The 22,017-nt window shown below is 37.4% G+C and overlaps 1 protein-coding gene across 4 annotated transcripts in view; it reads left to right on the top strand.

Annotated features, from left to right (window-relative positions):
• CDKAL1 (CDK5 regulatory subunit associated protein 1 like 1) overlaps positions 1-22,017 on the top strand; it is a 427,625-nt gene that overhangs the window by 313,676 nt on the left and 91,932 nt on the right. For all 4 annotated transcript variants that reach the window (XM_063325809.1, XM_063325812.1, XM_063325811.1 and 1 more), the window contains 2 exons: positions 533-713; positions 19,250-19,312. In XM_063325809.1, coding sequence (XP_063181879.1) covers positions 533-713; positions 19,250-19,312 — 244 coding nt within the window. The remainder of the gene's footprint in view (positions 1-532; positions 714-19,249; positions 19,313-22,017) is intronic.

Below are 22,017 nucleotides of genomic sequence, written 5' to 3'. Positions count from 1 at the left end.
AGTTAGAAATTAACTCGTAACTAAGAGATGTCTTACTGGCTCCAAAGCCAATTTTGTTCAAAATTGCTAGGTTATGTGGCATGCCAGTCCCCTCTATTGGATATCCTGTTCTACTTTGATAGCAGTATTATAATACATTAAATAGTTTACAAATTCTAGTGGCTAAGTCTAAGTTATAAATTTTGTGGATTAAGCAATCAGAATTCAAGAAATTTACAGGCTCTGCTGATCACCTATAATTTTGAATGAAGGAGGAGTTGGTCCAGATGTTTTCACTCTTCTGCCACAATCCTAATCCAATATTTGCTGTGATATCTTTCTTCTATTCTGTGTGTTCTTGGCTGAGTACCAAATGCATTTTTCATTACCAAGCAGTGGTATTAAAATCTCATTATTTTTTTTACAAAGATCGTTTTGGATCTCAATTTCTGTAGATAAAGTTGAAGAGTTATAAGTCTGTGTACGCTAGCTTTTAACGGAGCCAGACTTTTACAAGTCCTTAGTTCGGTATTCCTTTCTACTTTCTTTACAGAGTGCCTGGAATAACAATTGCTACAGACATCATCTGTGGTTTTCCAGGAGAGACAGATGAAGACTTCCAAGAAACAATGAAACTTGTAGAACAATACAGGTTTCCGAGCTTGTTTATTAATCAATTTTACCCACGCCCAGGAACCCCGGCTGCAAAAATGCATCAAGTTCCAGCTGCAGTGGTAAGATCCATTTTTTTGTGCCACTGTACATGGTCCACTCAAATGTCTTTAAATACATAAGCATGTACGTGAACGTGTAGACTTTCTGCAGAACTATGCTACAATTCAATTAAAGGTTTTTTTCAGTACAGTACGTGAAGTGGTTGTTGAATTGCCTTTAGATGTTAGCTAGATCACTGAACACATTTTTATGTATAAATTACTGTTCAGATTGTTAGGAAGGGTAAAATAGTGGTTATAGTGACGTCATGTCTTCTTTCTATCAAGTTTTGGCTGAATGAGTACCAAGAGTGGTAGCTGATTGCTTATGCATATTAATTTTATTTCCATTTTAAGACTTTTGTGAGTCAAACAAGCTCAAGCTTATTGTGTGTAATTATGCAAAGTATTAATAATAGAGCAATGATAATCTTTGACTTATTTGTCAAATATCAAATTTGTAGGCAACTTCTTCTTGAGACTCTCCTTATACGCTGCTTATAAACTCTGCTTCCTTCAGCCTGCATGTTAAAGGCCATTGATGAAATTGGCATTTAGTCTTTCAGTTTTCAGGTGTTTTCTTTCTTTCTGTCTTTCTATTTTTGACTGAGAAGTGTAACCCTTCCTGACTACCAGCATTCTCATCTCAAATTCCCATGAAGAAAACAGCCTGTTTTGATATAGAAGGTAGATGGCTATTGACTGTATTTTGATTGATATAAATAGCTATTTATAAGCAATTATAACAGCAATCACATCTGAAGGTATGGTTTGATTTATTTTTAAAAGATTTGATTTGAAATTTTTGGAATCTGAATCTCAAAACAAGAAAGTATACAAGACTGATGACTGATTCAACTCATTATTATCTCATTATTATGGGCATAAATAGCATTTACCTTTCCTTTCAGTGTAAGAATGGAAGTCAGACAACAACGCTAATCAGTTTAAATAAAAAAAAGTTTCTTTCAGTTTATGTATGCTGGTATATTAACACAAAGTAAAAACTACATCTTGGTACTTGTATGCCTTCGTTTATACATCTGAAAGCTGAACAAAGTATTTCTGCTTACTCTTAGTATATACCACAAATTACATAGGATGTGTTAGCTGCTGAAGACATAAAATGAGATTATATTTAGCTTCTTCAGTTTACTGTTTAGAGAAGTGTAGCTTGAGCAATGACTGCTCATTTATTGTAGGCTATCTCACAATGGGAAATTCTGAGTTTTCAAATATAAATAGCCGCTGTTGAAATTGTCTTCTTAGTGTAACCAACTCACACTGTTGAATTATTTTTATTAGTTTCGAATGCTTTTCGTTTACAAACTTTTGTAAATGAAAAACAAAAACAGAAATAGAATTTTTGGAAGTTAGGAAGCTTAGAAATCAAAACACTGATTTATGTTCCTGTTTTGCATTCTTTCATTCACAAGTTTGTAAGCATGCTATTTTCATAGGAGGTGCAAAGAGCTTAGGGTGATTTACTCTTTTCTGTTTAACTCGGTGCTGTGGGAAGACAACATATGAAGAGCTAAATTGTTGAAAGAACATTAGCTGTTCTGTGGTTAGGAGTGTTACTTGGAAAACGGTAATGTCATTTAACCCAGTTTTACATTCTTTCTTTTAATTTCTAGCACTAGTACTTATTGCTTTCAGTGAATTAGAACCTTCAAAGAAGATGGGGCCTCTAATCCAGGGCTGATGAAAATCTGTAATTAATAGATTTTGTTTCTCCCCCCCCCCCCCCCCCTTTTTTTTCCTGTAGTCCTTCAAAAATCCTGTGTTACGAGATCCTTTGTTCTTTTATCTTTTTGTAGAAATGGAGAGTAACTAGTCAAACAGAGCAGGAAGAGCTTGTGCTAATCTCTTATGTTTTATATTCACATTACTTCTAGACAGCAGCTGATGGTCTTTCCTGCGTTACCAAGAATGGACAGGCATTTCATTTATCATTCCTTGCCTAGAGCATCTTATACTTCTCTGCTAGGAGAAGGAAGTAGCCCATTACCATCTACATTATGCACTCTTACACTTTCATTCTTTAATAAAATATTATTTGTATCATCTTACTGCTAATAAATTTATTTTATTGCATTTGCATAGGGAAAGAAATAGCACATAAAGTTACATCTAACTGTTATGTGCAAGCGTCTGAGTGTGGTAGATTGTATTACCAGCCTGAACTTGTGAGCTAGTGCTTTTACAGGATGCTTATAACATTATTCTCTGCAGTGGATCTGTTGGTAGGATCTCTTTCTATGAAAAGAATTTTGGCTGTATTATTTAACTACAGGTGTTGAACCAGTAGGCAAGTTATTTGACAGTCGTTATTCTTGTCTTTTTTCCTAAAGACTGGATGTATTTGCGATGTTATTTCATCTGTGCAATACTTCTGCGATGCCCAGATCTATTGCTATTTGCGAACTGCACCACTTCGGTGAGCTCCACTCTCGTTCAATGCAGCTTCGGTGATTCTGCCCAAGTATCACCACTGTAATAATAACGTATTTGCCTTGTCAGTTCCTTTTGAGTTAGCTCTTTTTAGAAAGACCTTATAACTTTTAGGGACAGTCTGTGGAGTGTTAAGCATAGTAACATTCAGTGCTTTCAAATTTTTAGTGGATAGTTTTGATGGAAGTTGTAAATATAATTGCCTTTTTGGAGAAAACCCTCATTTGAGTTTATCTTAATAGGGGAAAAAAAATCAGTAGGTCAACATGGAATCTTCCCTTCACATAGATAATTTATCTTTGAAAGCCTTACAGGCACTGATATTTTTCTAAAAGGGCAGATGACAGTAATCCAGACAAACAGATCTGCCACCATAAATTCAGAAAAGACAGTTAAGGCTGTAGGCCTTTCTTGTTTCTCTTGGAGGAAAAATGTCCATGGAGAATCAGTCGTCTGTCTAAATGGTCTCATCATTTCATAACCATCAATTAGGTTATGCTTACCATAAACGCTCTCTCCAGTTTAGAGAAAAGTTAGAGCACAGTTAAGCAAAACTGGGCATGAATTTTTCTGGGTTTTTTTGTTTTTTTTTTTTTTTTTTTTTTAATAAGCAATTGCAGTGATGCTGAGTCATGTACATGAAAAATGAGTCAAGATGTTGTTCCAAATTTAAATGCTACCCCAAAATTCTGTTTTTCTTGGCTTTTACCCCCGTTTTATCCACCTACTGCTAAACTGTTTCAGAGATGAGTCTGGATGCTTGTTATCTCCAGTGGGCTGTCTGTAGGAAACTTTCACTCCGAAGTGTGTTAATTGTGAAATACTATTTTGTAGGTTATTATTATTAATAATTTTTTGGATTGGGATTTCTCCATTTCCCTATTGCATAACTCAAATTAGAGATTCTAGTCAGATAAATATTTTAATAAGCAATGTAAGAGAACATGACTTAGACGTGTCTGATAGGGATTTTGTACTTAGTGGCATTGCAAAGGATCAGAATGCTTTAATTTTAAGTGTAAAAATTACTGTTTCTCTAAAATTGGGGATCTGTAACACCTTATGTTCGTGATAATTTTAATTTGTCTGTCCTCTATTTTTTCAAGGTAGCTGTTACTTGTCAGGGGGCTTGTGAGGAAATTTCTCTCTCTGTCCTTGAGACTTGATCCATTACAATTTCTGAAAGCATTAGGGGACTTCATCATCATGTTAATTCCTCCTTTGCTGGATGGATATAGATTTTGTAGTTCTCCATCTCCACACACAGTTGAATTTTCTGTGGTAGCTTATGTGCTCTTACATATTCAGAATAAATAATTGTCCATGTGTCACCAAACCGTCCCTGGCTGTTTGAGAAATACTCCTGCATCAGGCAATATTAACTGTCCTCTCCTTCATGAGTTCTTAACTCCAACCAGCACGACAGCAACTGCAGTAGCGTTGCTTGCGCAAGGGGCGGCTTTTGCTCTGTTCACAACTCTAAAGGAAAGGGAGCACAGCTGAACCTTGCAGTTGTACCATCAAAGAAAAGACTAGTAAGCTCCTCCTCGAGCAGACAGTAAGGAGAGATGACAATTGAGGGCTGCTTTTTTCTTTGAGCATGTGCTTCAGGCATTAGTAGGTAATGATGTGACACAACGTGCCTAGGGAAGCCAGGGTCGGAGCCAGGGCAAGGAAAGAATTCATCTGCTCTCTGAGACGGACTTAGAAATAACTTTCTAGAGTTTCATATACTCTGTGATAGTGTGGGAGAACCAATTGCACTGTTAAGCACTTGCAGGTGAGAGAGTGGAACTTTGGGTGGTGTGGATTAGTTACTGTGATTTAAATGCCCAGAAAGGAAGGGACTATCTCCTTTGTTTCTAATACACATTGTCATAGCAGAATCAGTAGTACTTCTTGCCTTAGCTTAATGGTGGCCAATCCAAAGATCATATTATAGGTATACGTAGGGATATTCTTCTTCTAAAATTAAGGGAGAGAGCTGGGGAGATCAGGAAGTAGAAGAAAAGGAAAGAGACAGGAAAGAAGAGTGAGTAGGAAAAGGAACAATGCCACCTATTCAACAGCACTGCTACTCTGGTCTGCCATCACTGCCTTTAAGCTCCCTTGTTAAGTGCTGTGACTAAATGGCATTACATGCCCCAGGAGTTAGATGCAGCTGTGATAACTGCTTCTGGTGTATCAAAGATGCTTGGCCCCTGACACACACCCGCAACACATGCAATAATGCATGGTGTAACGTGCAGAATGTACTTTATGTGTAAGAGAAGCCAAGACTGATTAATGACTGAGTTTGACTGCTGAACCTCTGTACTACACTTTGTTTTCTCAGCCGTACACTTTTATTTACTGCTTACTGCTCTGCCAGAATAAAGACCTGAGTGAGGACTTTTATGGCAAGTTTGGGACCAGAGAGTTAAAAACGTGAAAGCTGGAGGAGGAGGCAGACCACGAACGAAAAATCAATATATAATCCTTCATATTTGTCAGTGAACTATTGAAGTGTTCCAAGTTAACATTTTCCAGCAAGTTTTGCACTTGCTCTCTGGAAGTTTTATTGACACCATGTTTCCTTATTTTTTTATGAGAACAACATGTGAGGTACTGCAGAAAGCCTTACAAACCATCAAAACAGCTATGCTTTCTGTTATCTGCAAGGCCAATTATTCTCTCATGGGATTCATTTTGATTGATAGAGCTGTTGGTCAGTGTTGGCTCTTTGTGTTACTTTCTGGATGTTTACAAATAGTTCTGAGTATCTTCCTCCCTATTTTTCCAGGAACTATATAAACTGACTGACCTATGAAAGCCTGGTTCCTCCTTTTTCCCTGTTTTAAAGATGGTCAAAACATTTGACTTCTTTTATGCTGTATCTTTAAATCTACCACAGTGCTTACCATTCAGTGTGCAGCCAGAACTGTGGGTTTGTGTGATGAATTCAAAGGAAGGTAATTACCTGTGAATAGTGGGGTTTTTTTGTGGTTAGACAAAGCTACTAAATAGAATTTTACAGAAGTTTAAAGACAGTTTTATTTTAGAGCTAGATTCAGCTCAAGTTCAAACCAATTTAGGTTATTTGACAAGGTGCTGAAATGAAAATCTGTTTTTGTTGTTGTGGGAGACAGTTGAGCCAGTAGGTTTTAAAATGGCTTGTACCCTTTTGGAGAGCTGTAAATGATCTGCCTATGGAGCTGATGAAAATTCAGTTCATAGCTGAATCTGGGGAAGGAGTGAAATTGCACAGTCACAGCTGGGCTGTGCAGAGTCAGACGCCTGAGAAAGGACAAGAATATTTTTACTCTAGCCTGGAGCTGTGGCTCTTAAATCTTGTACTGGTGTACTTCAGGCACCTGGTAGAATAGAAGTCTTACACTTCAAGGAGCACGACTGTCTTGCTTTAGAAAGCAAGTCAAAAATCAAAGCTAGACTGGAAGTCCACTTGGGAAACCAAGTTGGTGCTCTGCTTCATTGAATTTTGCTTTGTTTTTACAGCAGAAACTGATTGGAATGAAAATTACCAACAGCTTCTTCATAAACTTGATATAAATTCAGTTTGAAAATTTGAGTATCTTAAAGTTAATGTACAGCTATGGGTTCAATCTATGCCACGTCTTTAAGAAAAAGAATTAAAGGGCACTGGAAAATAAAATGTGGAGAATATACATGTGGAGGAAGAGGCAGAGTTCTTTCTAAACTTCACTGTCACGCCAGAAATAGTTACAGAATTTGCAAGGATTTTGAAGCCACCACTAACATGACATAATTTTGTGGGTTCATACTTGTAGCCACGTACAGTCCACATGTTGACTGTCCAATATTAAAAAAATTACTTTTAGGAAAGTGTAGTCCTGGAAGATTTGTAATGGCCATGAGCATTCATTACCCATACTCCTTCCGCTGTGAGTCCGTCTGGAAAAGCTGATGGAATTCTGACGTTTTAGTTGCAAAGATGCTGAAATAGCATCAGGAGTTTTGTATACCACATACTCCTGTGCTGAATAGAAGGAAAGGAAGCTATGCACTCAAGATATGGTGAAATAGTCTTTGATTTTTAGGGAGAAAAGAATTTTTACCTCCAATATAAATATGTGTGTATATATATATGTCAGCACCTCAGGCAAATTTCTCCTTTCACTATAAATCTGTTTCTCAGAAAAATTCAAAAGTCAAAAAATGGAAATGTAGTTTAGTGAAATGAGTTTAGTGGTGTCACAGAGTTTTTTCTTTTTTTGTAGGCTTTTATGGTTTAGCACCCATTGCAATCACTTATAAAAATGCAGAAGAGTACGTAATTCTTCTGTATTTCCTGCCTAAACTTAGTTCACTGACATTTTCAAGATTATAACATTGTTCTTCAAAAGAAGTTGATATAAAATGGCATCAGGATAAACTCAATGCATAAATGTATTTTACTTCTTTTACATTTAAATCACGCTACAAACTGCATGAATACACACACGCATGGAATATATTGGAAGCCTCTGCCATTAATTACAAAGATTGAATCAGTAAAACAGATGTCATGAGGGCAATAAAAACTGAAAATTGTGCATTTTTCCTTTACTAGTGATTATGATTTATGTACTCTGATCTGAGGCTTCAAGTTAGAGTGTTACAGGAAGTTTAAGGGCTGGTTTGTAAATTCCCTCTTCCCTGATGCAGGATTGAAGTGAGGCAGAGAGAGAAACAAAATTTCCTGAAACACCTTTTACTCATTAAGCTGTTCCTATTAGTAAAACCAAGCCATTTTTGTTAAAAGCAGGTAATGATTTGCACAAGACATTCATTTAGTCATGAGGATTCACTTGCATGCTCATTTGTGATTACCTGTGGAACAGCAGCTAGGCGGCCAACCAGAGCTGTGTGCTCAGATGTGGAAGGTCAGCCTGTAGCTTCGAGGTGGGTGCTTGGAAAGTCCCTCAGAGGGATCTTTGCTCCTTTAGATACAAACATAATCCTGCAGTCATCTTCTGCATATGGGAGTCACTACCCTCTTGGATGAGGTCCAAGTCGCTTTGTCTGTTGTTGATCTTACTGGCCTTGGGCAGATTGAACAGACTGTTGTTATCATAGAATCATATAATAGTTTGGGTTGGAAGGGACCTTAAAACGCCATCTAAGTCCAACCCCCCTCCAATGAGCAGGGGCATCATGAACTAGACCAGGTTGCTCAGAGCCCTGTCCAACCTGACTTTGAGTGTTTCCGGAGATGGGGCATCTACCACCTCTCTGGACAACCTGTGCCAGTGTTTCACCACTCTCATTGTAAAAAATTTTCTCCTTGTATTTAGACTACCCTCTTTTAGTTTAAAACCATTATCCCTTGTCCTGTTGCAACAAGCCCTGCTAAAAAGTTTGTCCCCATCTTTCTTACAAGCTCCCTTTAAGTACTGGAAGACCATTATAATGTGTCCCCAGAGCCTTCTCTTCTCCAGGCTGAACAACCCCAACTCTCTCAGCCTGTCTGATTTTTGTAGTTATTGCATATTCAGCATGAGTACTAGTCTTCAGAGTTTATTAGTCCTTGGAAAATTTTCATATGCTACATTTTCAGCAGGTAATGTTACTGATTTTGGTCTGCTGTTTTCTGTTACAACTCCATCCAAATCCATAGATGCCTATAGAACCCATTCACAGAAGCTCATACAGAAAGGACCTCTGTGGCATCTGGACGTTATGTTTATATATTCTTTGTCCTTTTATCCTCTTCATTGGCTCATAATGAAATGGAAAAACCATGGAAGAAGTTTCAACTGTGTTTTCTTTTAACTTTTACTTAAATTACAGTTAGGTAACTTCTGCAATACTGGAGAATTTTCTCATTTTTAATTCAGAATTTTAATATACTTTATGAACCAGTCTGCTCAGAGATGGAAACAGTGCCAGGAGTTGTAGACATAGGGGAGTATTGCCCATAACTTAATTCCTGAAATTGGATGTATGCAGCAGAACAGAAAAATATATTAGTTTCAAAAAAAAAAACCCTCTTGGCTTTGGCAATTCCGGACTTCCTCAAATGAGAAAATTGTTGAGATTTAATAGTTTGTGACTTAACACCTATAGCAAATTAAGAACCTATCCAGGTCTGATATTAATTATGTTACTGAAATCGTTTAAGCTTTACTAGTTTATTATCTTTGTTGTCTAGCATAAATAGGCTCTGGTCAAGTGTATTAGTTTTTGTGGCTATCTAACTGTTATTTTAGACTCCAGGAACAGAATTTGCCAGTGCTGTAAGTCCAGTTTAGAATTTATTTCTTTTTTAAAAAACACTACCGACTTACCAATATAATTATCTTACTTTTTTAAACCTGCAGTTTGCCTTTAAAGTTTTTTAATGTGCTTTTGATTTCTTTTCTTTTTTTTTCTTTGTATCATGGAGGTGACTAAGCTTGTCCATTATTTGCAAATCATGTGACATTTATGATGGCCCATAAATTGTGCATTAGAAGAAAAGGACACTGAAATATCCTGAGGTGGGTTCTTGGTGACCCTTTCCTGAACTTCATCTGTCTTTGATAATCCAAGCACACTCCTTCAAAGCCATCACAGTCAATCAGGTCACTGAGTGCTTTGGAACTCATATCTTCTGCTGTTTTCATTGCTGTGCCTGCACTTCCGGTCACCATGCTAAAAATCCACATGGAACGTGGAATTGCTGAAAAAATGGAAGTAGAGTGGAGGATTGAATAATACATTAAGGTAAAACAGGGAGAGCAATTTTTGCGTGTCTAGTGAATTTGTGTGTTTTGGGTGCGTGAGTGGTCTCTCACACACAGCAAGCACTTGAGCACTGTTTACCACTCACTGTTTGTACCACGTTGTACCTCCTGGAGCACTTCTTTTCTGCTCTTTTTGTTCTTTCTGCGATCATGGAAAACCCGGTGCTTTCAAGGCTGCTGTTGTCCAATAGAGCACACAGATATCTCACCAGATTGTAAAAAGGAAAAGAGTGCACTGCAGACAGGTCAGTCCTGGGTTTATATGTGAATCCATATATGTCCTGGGCTTAGCAAGTATATAAAAATTACATTTCATTACTAAAATGTAGTTTACAATTCATTCTGGATTATATTATTGCATAACTGGGGACAATAACACTATATATTCAAAATCAGTCTGTCCCTCGTGACCAATCACTTTATTTCTGATTTAGTGTCAATCTAATTTGAAATATGGCTGAGACTCCAGGCCAAGTTTCTGTCAGATACTTTTGTTCTACAAAATCTTTTTGAGATAAACAGTCTTCTAATCAGTTACAGTGGCATCCTTAGAAAATATCCACCTCATATAGATTATGAAATTTCAGTATGAGTTTCAGACATAAAAATCTACCAGAAGTGAGACAGAGCATTTACAAACTATACCCAATTTAAAGACCTTCAAGATGAATGACTGTTGAAGGCCTTTTTTTGAAATTAATGATTTCTTTGTGAAAGTCTTCAGAATAAATTTTGCATAATTTTTCCTCTGCGAAGGGTGAGATTTTATTATGAAAATTTACAGGAACAACAAACGTTAATCCTAAACTAAAGAACTCAAATGTACCAGAAGGAATAGAATTCAGTAGTATTTGTAAGACATGTGAGTTTGAAGAGTCTGTATTACGTAGCTGAAATTATATGGGAGGTAAGAAGGAAAAAATTGCAAAGCCCGTAGTTTAATTGAAAATGGATCTTTCAAGAAATTATTTTAAAATAATAGCTTGACAGATGATTGCCACAGATAGACTGACACAGTCAGCAAGGCGTTCAACACGGTCTCCCACAGCATCCACATAGGGAAGCTTAGGAAGAGTGGGCTTGATGAAAGGACAGTAAGGTGGATAGAAAACTGGTTGCAAGACTGAGCTCAGAGGGTAGTGATTAGGGGCACGGAGTCTAGTTGGAGGTCAGTGACGAGTAGTGTTCCCCAGGGGTCAGTACTGGGTCCGGTCCTCTTCAATATATTCATCAATGACCTGGATGAGGGGGTAGAGTGCACCCTCAGCAAGTTTGCTGATGACACAAAGCTGGGGGGGGTGGCTGACAGAGCAGAAGGCTATGCCTCCATACAGAGAGACCTGGACAGGTTGGAGAACTGGGCAAAGAGGAACTTTGTGAAATTCAAGAAGGGCAAGTGTAGGGTGCTGCCCCTGGGGAGGAATAACCCCATGCACCAGTACAGGTTGGGGGCTGACCTGCTGGAGAGCAACTGTGTGGAAAGAGACGTGGGAGTCCTGGTGGACAACAGGATGACCATGAGGCAGCAATGTGCCCTTGTGGCCAAGAAGGCCAATGGCATCCTGGGGTGCATCAAGAAGAGTGTGGCCAGCAGGTCAAGGGAGGTCATGCTCCCCCTCTACTCTGCCTTGGTGAGGCCGCATCTGGAGTGGTGTGTCCAGTTCTGGGCTCCCTAGTTCAAGAAGGACACAGGGAGCTGCTGGTGCAGCAAAGGGCTACAAAAATGATGAGGGGACTGGAACACCTCTCTTATGAAGAAAGGCTGAATGATTTGGGTCTCTTCAGTCTGGAAAAAAGATGACTGAGGGGGGATCTTATCAACACTTATAAATACTTAAAGGGTGGGTGTCAGGAGGATGGGGCGAGGCTCTCTTCAGTGGTGCCCAGTGACAGGACAAGAGGTAACAGGCACAAACTTGAGCATAGGAAGTTCCACCTAAATGTGAGGAGGAACTTCTTTACTTTGAGGGTGGCAGAGCACTGGCACAGGCTGCCCAGAGAGGTGGTGGGGTCTCCTTCGCTGGAGACATTCAAAACCCGCCTGGATGCGTTCCTGTGCAACCTGCTCTAGGTGACCCTGCTCTGGCAGGGGGGTTGGACTAGATGATCTCCAGAGGTCCCTTCCAACCCTACAATTCTGTGATTCTGTGATCTTATGAAGATCCTATACTGTTTTTTGAAAATGTTTGTATTTTTCCATAAATAAGAATCTCTACTTTAAATGTAAAAAAAGCATTGCCATAATCCTGAAGACAGGATCACTTTAATGTTCATGATAATTTTTTAGATTAATATGATTAGTAAAGGTGTGGCAAGTTTTATATATTTTCCTCTTTTAGACAAAAAACACATTGCATGGGCTCATAAAAGTTTGTTCTAAATTTTTTAGACAGAACCACTGAGTATACAGAGAACTAAAGAGTATATAAAATATGAATTATGAATTTATAATTCTGTTGTTGATTGGACTTGGAAAAAATGTTTGCCACCCCGGGGCATTGAAGTAAACTGCTGAACGTAACACATTGTATAATAAGCGACATTTTCCATGTATGCATCAAAAAATATTAGAAAGTAATTGCTTAAACTAAGTGAAATAATGAAATGCACCTGTATCAAAGTAGAACGGAGAGTTTATTTTAACGTAGTGATTCAAGTAGGTTAAGTCAAAAAGACTAGCTAATCCCCAAAATGATTTTTGTATGCATGGTTATAGATTTGATCAGAAAGACAGGAATAATGTCGGTAGAAGTGAGTTAACTACAGGAAGTAGAAAACTTGTCAAGCCTGTATTGTCACTTCTGCCCTTTCAGACCTTACAGGGCACAGACACAAGAGCATAATGAACAGCAGTTATGATTTTATCAAGAAATCTGGCTGGGGCACAGCATTTTTTTCAGGATCATTTCTAAGAGGGTGACGCACTGAATAACTCAAGGTCAGAGAGAACAGTTCACTGGTTTCTGATCACTTTTTTCAAAATTGCTTTGCAGAACAAAAGGCAATCTGTAAATTTTGATAATGTGACAGTTTCAGTGGCTTGGCTTATATCTGTATTGTGGTTATAGGTACATAGATTTAAGGTTTTATGGATTGAATCTTCAAGCAAGGGGTTTAAATGTACCTTGGTTCGAGTAGTTGCTACATCTCTCTCTTGTATTTTGCCAAGTAAATCTTTGGAGATTAAAGTTAGGCCAGTTGGTGTGCTCCAAACTTCATTCTGTTTTATAGAAGTTTGGAGTTTGAAACTAACCAAGGCCTTTGTAGTTTCGAGATCACAAATGTAACATGGGGGAAAAGATACAGCTTCATTATTACCCAGAAAACACATGTTACTGAAGTTAGAGGATGCCATAACACAAAATGAGTTAGACATGCTGTTTCAGAAAAGACAGATCCAGTCTCGTGGGTTTTACTCTTGCAAGAGTCTATTACGCTGGAGCCTCCATGCTTTTCATAATACTGGGGAAGAATACTGTGAAAATACTTGCAAAGCTGCTTCATTCTTCTCTGAAAGTCTGTCAAAGTTGTAGTTAAATTCTACCTCGGCTCACAAAGTTTAATGTGGTTTTAACTCTAAATTATGTAATCAATTAGATACTACAGAAGCAGGTAATGTGGTTTTCCAGACTTGTTTGAAAGACAAACAATGTTGCTGTTGGTTATTAGCATCCTCAAGTCCATGAGATGCTTTATAAGCTCTAAATTAAATAAGGTTCCTAGGGCAAAACAAAGTTATATTTTAATTCTGATCAGCAGTAGGTAAAAGAATGGGGGAGAAGATGGTAGATGAGGGAAGAGAACTGAAATAAAGACATGCATCTGATTGCCTTCACACCTGTTACTATTCACTGTGATCATGAAGGAAAAGAATATTTGAATGGAACCAGATATGGATCCATGTTACTGAAAGCAGTGCCATATACTGGAGAGATTTTAAGTGATGGAAGCAGAAAAACAGAAGGAAGAGAAGCTTGCTAATGACATATTAGGCTGACACCTTCAGTGGAACTGGTAGAATCAGATCTGTCACAGTATTAGGCTGAAATTATTAAGAACCTTGAAGGTGAAAATAGACTTTTTAAAACTGGAGGTCGAGTCTAAAGGAAACCAGTTATACCTTCATAGTGGGGAGTAATTTGTCCTTTCTATTCATATATTAAAACCTGAGACTATTTCATTTAAGCTGTGTCTAAGTAATCTGTAATAAAAGTATCTCAGCGATATTGTAATTCTCCTTCACAATAAACATCATAGGCCTACAATACCATGCTTGAGAGGAAAACATACAAGTTTTAGCCTACATTAATATCGTGTGAAAGACTGGTAATTATCATGTGAGTATGACAAGAGGATCACCAGAGAAATGCAACACGCATGTGTGAGCATATGATGTTTAGTATTTGGTTAACTTATTTCATTTCTAAACTTACTTTTCTGAAGTATTTTCTGTTTATAAAAACGTATTGTTAGGATACCCTTACTTTTACCCTATTTTCACACCGTTGTTTGCAAAAAACCCCAAACTTTAAGTTCAGCTTTATGTTTCTGAAGTAGTCAACACAAAATTCTATGCTGGTTAACTTGTGCAGAAAGTATTTTAAATAGTTTTAGAGATTCATCCTGTATGGGTTTTTTTCTTGTTGTTTTTTTTACATTCTACCTATTTGTTCTTGAAGTGATCTTTCCTGATCAAAAGTAGGATAATAATCCACCGTGTAGTCCACTTAAAGCATTAGAAAATGTTTCGTTATTGCTAAAAATCAACACACAAGAAAAAAGAGTAAAAACACCAAGGCAGTCACTAAATCTTGGCTTTGTTGGTTTATAATTCTGGATGTGGTAAAGATAAAGGATCCTTTATTGTTACTGTACTTTAAGCATATAATATGCATCTCAGATGGCCAGTGTCCCTTGAAAAAATCTCAATAATTAAAAATAAGACCTCCAAAACCTGAGGCCCAGAAAGCGAGAGACAGAGAAAGGAAATATTTAGAGCAAAGAATGTGTTACTTGCATGTACGCTTATAGGGGGACAAAACAATGAAATTATGGTAGTGTGTTGTTTCCTCGCTACTAACATTGTGTATATATGTTGTCATAAGAAGTGTCATTAGTTGGTGTTGGTTTCTGGTTCTTATTCTTATAAGTGCCTGTTGAACACTACTTCTCTTTTGAGAAGCACTTAATTACTTATGTGTATTTTAGTAATGAGCTTGAAATAACTCACGGAAGTTTTGCTTTACTTAGGGAAACCCTTCCATCCTGGCATACTTATGTGTACATAGATATATGATTTTACAGTATTTAACTCAGTCCTGCAGCATCACTTTAATCCATTCTTCATTAGGCTTTCACATACTTTTCCAGCTGAAGACAGAAATAAAAAGTGTCTCCATTGTCTCTCCCGTATGATGTGGCATTTTTAAAATGTATTGAAACAGAAAAGCAAAAAATTGTTTGCACAGTCATATGCATATATTTTTAATGGCCCGCTTCAGCGTAGTGTCTGAATATATCTCTTTATCTATCTCATCTTCCTAAAAGTGTTTCTTTTAAGTGCTACAAACTAAGGACTGTGGGTTTAAAATTTAAATCAGTGCATGATTGAGCTGTCAGAATTTTGTAACCCAACAAAAATCTCTGCCCCTGTAAAGCACACACACACACGCACATCCATACATCTATTAGGGAACCTTCGGACCACAGTCTTGCTTCTTGTAAATTTAGGAGGATCTTGCTGGGCTCCCACAGACTCTACCACATGAACAGTTGTACACAGCAGTGATTCAGGCAGCACCCTTCACCTGGGGAAAACCCTTCCTTCTGTATTACTGCTCTGCAGTTCCCCAGATGGCCTGCTACTAGAGCTTCAAAAAATCCCCACTTCGTACACCACTGCTTGCTTTGATGCACAAGTAGGAAATTATGCACAGTTCTCAGACTGAGGCTTTACTGGGCTTGTTAGTCATATATTTGTCTGAAGTGGCACATGACTCTGATCATCCCGTTGGCAAACCAATACTGGAAAAGTTTGGGGAGGAATAGTGTCTCTCTGGCTTGTTGCGTGTCAAATGCTCTTGCACCAAAATTATATACAGCCAGACTGAGTAAGAGTATTGCAAATAACCCACTGCCAAGAGTAACTTGGTTTAAGGAAATGTTCTGTGGTCACTGAACAGAGGCTGTGTCAATATATGGCAAGCCTGAGAGAAGTACGGAAATAAGTTACGAGTCGGATGCTGCTATCAGATTCCTAAGAGGTTTTTTGCATTTTTGGAAATACCCTGTGCTAATTTATATGGTGACTTTGGAAAGACTCTTGATTTTTTTCAGAAAGATAATAAATTTAAATGCATCCTGTGCAGATCTGCGTGGATGTTTGAAAGCAATACTGCTGCTGTATGTGGAACAGTACGACATGACAGTACATTTGCCTAAGTTCAGAAGGCGGTTTTGAGTGTCTTTTTACCATGTGATTTTGACAGCATTATGGGTACAGAGTGGAGGAATGGGGAATCAGAACACTAAAAGGAAAGTGCAGAAAGACAGGGGGGAAGAAAAATATTTTTATATTAGTCAAGAGAGTTCTTGAAAGGGATGTTGGACTAAGCTGAGCAAGGAGAAATAGGAGTATGAAGCTGCATCAAAGCAACAAGTTCTGGGGAGATGCACGTCAATAGGCAGTTTAGGGACTGAAATAGTCCACTGGAGGCAGTAAAGGAGAAGGAGCTTTTGGGCTCCTTCTTTTCCTCTGTCGCGTCTAGACATGGAGAGGCCTGCTTTACTCTGTGCTTTACACTGCTTACAGGTGAGCTGGGAACTGTGCTTTTTCTTCCTGTAAAAACTTACTGTTAATACCACGTGGCTAATGCCTGCTGTAGGAGTTGAAGAGGTTACCATTACAGCAGCATGAATTCCTTAGCCTCTGTGTTTTGAAATGTTTTATATTTCTGTTTTTCAGAGATCCGAGTTAAGCTGAACTCAGTGTTTTAGAAAGACACAAATTATCACTAAGCAACCTTAACTCTGTGCATAACACATTTTTGTTTCTGTGTATTCGGAGTTCCTACAAAGTAGTCAAATGCTGTTTAGATTTAGATCAGCTAAGCATATGGGGCAATCTGTCATGGACTTTCAGAATTTCCCCAGTCAGGAGCATTTTGGCTTTGTACAAAAAGCAAAACTTACACCTTTTGTGGAAAGGTAGGAAAGAAACCATAATTTCCTATAATAAAAAGTGGAAAACTATCTCAAGGTGTTGTGCAAGGGAAACCATCTTCATTCTTCACCTTGTCTAGCTGAGTGTGTAAATAGCATTTTGGCTAGTCTGAGGGTGAAGGATGGGAGTATTATTAAAGCTATTGCAAAAAAACCCCACTCAAAAGCACTTTGTGTGCCATCAAAATGGATTCAAGAGAAATAGTCTTCAGTAAGAAAAAGGAAAAAATAGACTTTTTCTGGATTTTGTGGGGTGGTTTTTTGTACAAGGTTTAGTGGAGGTCTCCAGATTCCAAACTAAAATGCTTTTGTCTACATCTTGCATGATTCTACGTTAAATTATTTTTTTAAGCAGCCTTTTGATATAATCAATTTGATATCTGTTTTCATTTTATTATCACATTTCTCCAAATCCTTTTTATAGTATTTTAAGCATTTTCACTGTGTATAACTGTACTAGGAAAGAAGTCATTGTAGGGTGGTGATGGAGTTTGGGTTGTGCTCCCTGATGCTTTCATTTGAGTGGGTTTTTTCCCATTGGAAATAAAAGAGGTATTAATTGGGGTTAGAGGGCAAAGGTTCCTTCACTAAGGGAGATCTTTTCTTTGGCAAAGGCATGTTCAATTGCTGAGGAAGTCTATACTAACAGAAATGTCTTTTTTAACATCACTTCTGTTAGTTTTAAAGCCCCTTAGTAAACTCAGAGAAACAAATCCAGTTCGGTATTACTTATGGTAATAGAATTTTCTATAACAGAAGTAACCCTCACATACTGAAAACAAAATTTACCGTTCTTGTTTGAACAGGGAACAGTGACCTCACTGAAGTAGTAGTATTAATCTGATACCTTTAGTGACTCAGAAATATCTAGCTGTCATAAATAACTATAGTTATAGACTAAGTGGCAGAGCACTGGCACAGGCTGCCCAGAGAGGTGGTGGAGTCTCTGTCTCTGGAGACATTCAAAACCCACCTGGACGCGTTCCTGTGTAGCCTGCTCTAGGTGACCCTGCTCTGGCAGGGGGTTGGACTAGCTGACCTCCAGCAGTCCCTTCCAGCCCCTATGATTCTGTGATCTGAACATTTCACTGAAAATAAAAACTGTGTGAAGAAAGAAAATACATAGTTCCTTTTGCATAATCAAAAATTACTAAATTGTCCTATAGTTTCCAGAAGTTAAAATAAATACTGCAGTCATGCAGCTGTCTATTTAGTTCCCAGCATGCTGGAAACATGATCCTACCAGTTCAGTTGGAAAACTACTTTCACAAAAATGGTGGCTAAAATAAGACAAGAGTACAAGACTACAAGCAAGGAGTTCCTGTAGTTTTCTCCCCTTTACACAGTTTCCAACATGCAATACTCTGCCTTCCCGAGCTATGAGATAAGTCAACGTCAGTTTTGACATAATAAAACTTTGAACTTATTTGTGACTCATCCCTGCATTAAAGATGAAGAGTGGTTTTTCTCCTCTCCCTGCCCCTCCTCCATGGGATGCAGCTGAGAGATTCTGTTTAACGTCTGCTGAAATCACTGAAAGCTCTTTCATTGATTTCAGTAGAAGCTGGATTAAGCAGGTTTTTGTCTTTGAACTTTGCTCTTAACAGAAGGAGGTTTTTTCCCTTTGCCTTGGCATTAAATGGCATACCGCCTATTAATTTTCCACAATCAAGGCAATGAGAGTATTAGCATCAAAAGAAATCGAAAAAATAATAAATGATTCTTCTCTAAACTGACTTCCTTTAAACCTAATCTGCTGTGAAGCAAGACTGCATGTACATGCTAGAATAGTAGACAAGTCTTTGCAAGATTGGAGGCTAATCTTCAAGTTTTGTTATCTGTATTCTAAAACATTATTTATGATTTATTGTGCAGAAATTAAAACAAATCTGAATTGTTTACATGTTCCACTGATGTTCCGTAGATTAGTGTTTATTATTTATTATGGATATGTTCTTAACATTAATATATATGTTAATTATTTCCTGTGATATTTAATATCCTTAATCTGCATACACTGCTCTTCATACCTACAGTTCCATTAACAAAGTGGGGAGAGAATGTGTTTGTACCTGCATACAGCTTTTTAAATCAGTAGTCTCTTTCTTTTTCCTTTAACTTTTCTAATACAGTTTATTTATTAATATTACTTTTCAGAAAAAGCAGAGAACAAAGGATCTGTCCCAGCTGTTTCATTCATATAATCCATATGATCATAAGGTAAGAAAAAAATATACCAGCTATGTTTGTTGTTAAGAATAATTCCAAACATTCGTGATAACTACATTTCATGTTTAATGCAAAATGAGAGGAATTTCTTAAATTGAAAGCGCTAGGGTATTCATGTTACTTAAATTATGCTATCATATAAATGTTTCTTTGTTTCTTCAAGCCGAGCTTGAAAAGCTGCGTTTTCTGATTTGTGAAACCAATGACTCACATTAACCTCATGGAAGTATAATTTATAGACTGACAATAAATCCTGCAAAGTGACCATATGTGGTATCAGATTCCCCTCCTCTTTTCTCTGTATTTAGAAGCTGTGTTACCCTTGAGTATGTTGCTTAGCCTGTTGTGTCAATTAGGCCCTGAGATACATGATACTAATGAATTACCTATTGATTCTGGAAACATCATTGGAAGAGGCTGCTTTGCTAACAAGCCTGATGGTTGTCTGGAGGAAGAAGAAGCACGCATCATCATTATAACTTGATCCTTATTTGTAAAGTGTGGGAATGCTGGTAAACCCCCCCTATATTATAGGGTAAAAAAAGAAGATCACTTCCCTAAAGACATTGCAATGTGAAATAAATATTTAAAGCTGTTACAAGAAGATTTTGGAGAACCAGGAGACAGACATCACAGTGTTTCTGTGCTATAACCATTTGTCATGGGGTTTTTGTAGACATTATGCAAAAGAGAGCATTAAGCAGCAGATTGAAGGAGAGTTAAGTAGGTTTGTAAATATTTTCGGGGAGTTCCTCCTATCTTGGATGCATCTGTGGGCATGTTAAGCAAGTGCACTAAATCCTTTAACAATTTGTCAGCAGTATGAGATCGTTGTCTTTGCTGCTTCAGGTTTGCAAAGTGTGTGTGATTTTGCAAGCATCCATTTCAAAAAAGAAAGATTTGAAAAAAATTTTTGTTTAGACATTTCAAAGGAAAGTTCTGAACTCTACCCCTTCTTTTCCTGGCCATGTACCAAATAGCTATACGTTGGAAAAATTAGCTAGGTTTTGTATTGGGGGAAGAAGGGGCGGGAAGAAGGTGGCAGAAGTGTGTATGTATGTGCACCCATCTGTAAGCAAGAACTCATGCGTGTACGTGTGTAACTACACATGTCTATGAGAAAGAAATACATTGTGTAAATATTAATGGATTAAATTTATCATGTAGGTTGTTGCTATGAGAGTTCCATAGTTACCAGCAACTTGAAAATTTACAGTTTAAAAAACCATTGTCAAACAGGAGGTATAGTCTATAATTTTAATAATTATATATCATTTCATGGTAAATGCATCAGTTCCAAGTTTGTTTTTTATAGATAGACTTGCATTATTTACATGGATTGGTAAAGCAGATACTAAGGGCCTGTGAAAATTGAGAAACGTGAAGAATAAAGGAAATTAGTGTGACAAGATTTTTAAAGGAATCATTGCTTTTTTGAGTTGAAACATGTTAAGGTAAATGTAATATTAAGTCAATTAAGATCTAATAAGGAGAAACAACTGATGAACGAGAAACTTTGATATTCCTCTCCGTGTCTAAATTCTCCTGTGCCAAACACTATTTATTCATGGTACAAGGAAATTCCATTATTCTTTTATTAGCACTTTTAATGGAACTTAGCCATTTGTAACTCCTGCTGCCTTCCTGCTCATATCCTTTGTGGCATTATATCAAAGTGTCCCCAAATGATTTTGGCTTCAGTTGTGAAGACTTGTGCACTCTTTACAAATTAGTCATCAGGCGATGTGGAATTGAATATAAATGCTTAGATATATTCCCTTTTGATCTTTGTTTTAGGACCTTTAATAAATTATTAAAAGTAGCACAGTTACTTGATGAGTGATTTTTGAAGTTCCACTCTTTTGCTGCTTCCATGCACGTTCTGCATTTATATCTGAAAGTAAAAGGGGGAAAAAAGGGCAAATGAAAGTTTATTAAGAAGATGATCTTTCCTTATTTTCCACTTGACAGTGAAGATTTTCCTTCTGCTAACTACTTCCTATTTGTAGTGGCTACAACAAATTCATTGCAGATTTCTTGCTCTCTGCTTTTAATTTCCACCTCAGCTGTCAATTTCCCAATCGTTGCAGTCCAGGGGAGGACTTTTAATTTTTATATTAAATCTAACAGTAATCAACATTGGTTGAAAATATAGTTATTTCAAGTGGAAGTTTATATTAGTTTTACTCTAGTTCTGTTTTGTCTGCTTGAAGTGGCAAAAGGGTTGTTTTTTGAGGGGGTGGTTTGCTATTTTCTAGATTATTTTCAGCAAGCATAAAAAGGAGATTTTATGATGGCTTTGTGCAAGTGTTGCTAATGTGGGATCATGACATGAATGACTTAAATTACCGGCTTCCAGGATTCTTAGTCGGTTGATTAAAAGGTTATTCTCTGAGAACTTTTCTCAAATAGAAAAGAGAGAACCTTAAAGGTGGTAGTAGTAGTGAAAACAGATGTGGAAGGGAAGCTCGTGAACTACAGTGGCTGGAACAGGACTGTCTAGCAAGATTTGATAGTACTTCATCCTTTTGTGATGGGATATCACATAGAGAAGATAAAAATGAATCAAAAAATATTCATTCTTCCAAGCCTGTGCTTCACTCACTAAACCAGAAAGTGATGTTTTGATGGAGTAACTGAACTAACCTTGCTAATATTTATGCTTAGTCAGGAGACCAATAGCTATTAGAAATAGT

This window comes from Chroicocephalus ridibundus, chromosome 2 (genome assembly GCF_963924245.1).
Source record: "Chroicocephalus ridibundus chromosome 2, bChrRid1.1, whole genome shotgun sequence".
Taxonomy (NCBI): domain Eukaryota; kingdom Metazoa; phylum Chordata; class Aves; order Charadriiformes; family Laridae; genus Chroicocephalus; species Chroicocephalus ridibundus.
This window is presented reverse-complemented; position numbering and strand designations above follow the sequence as displayed.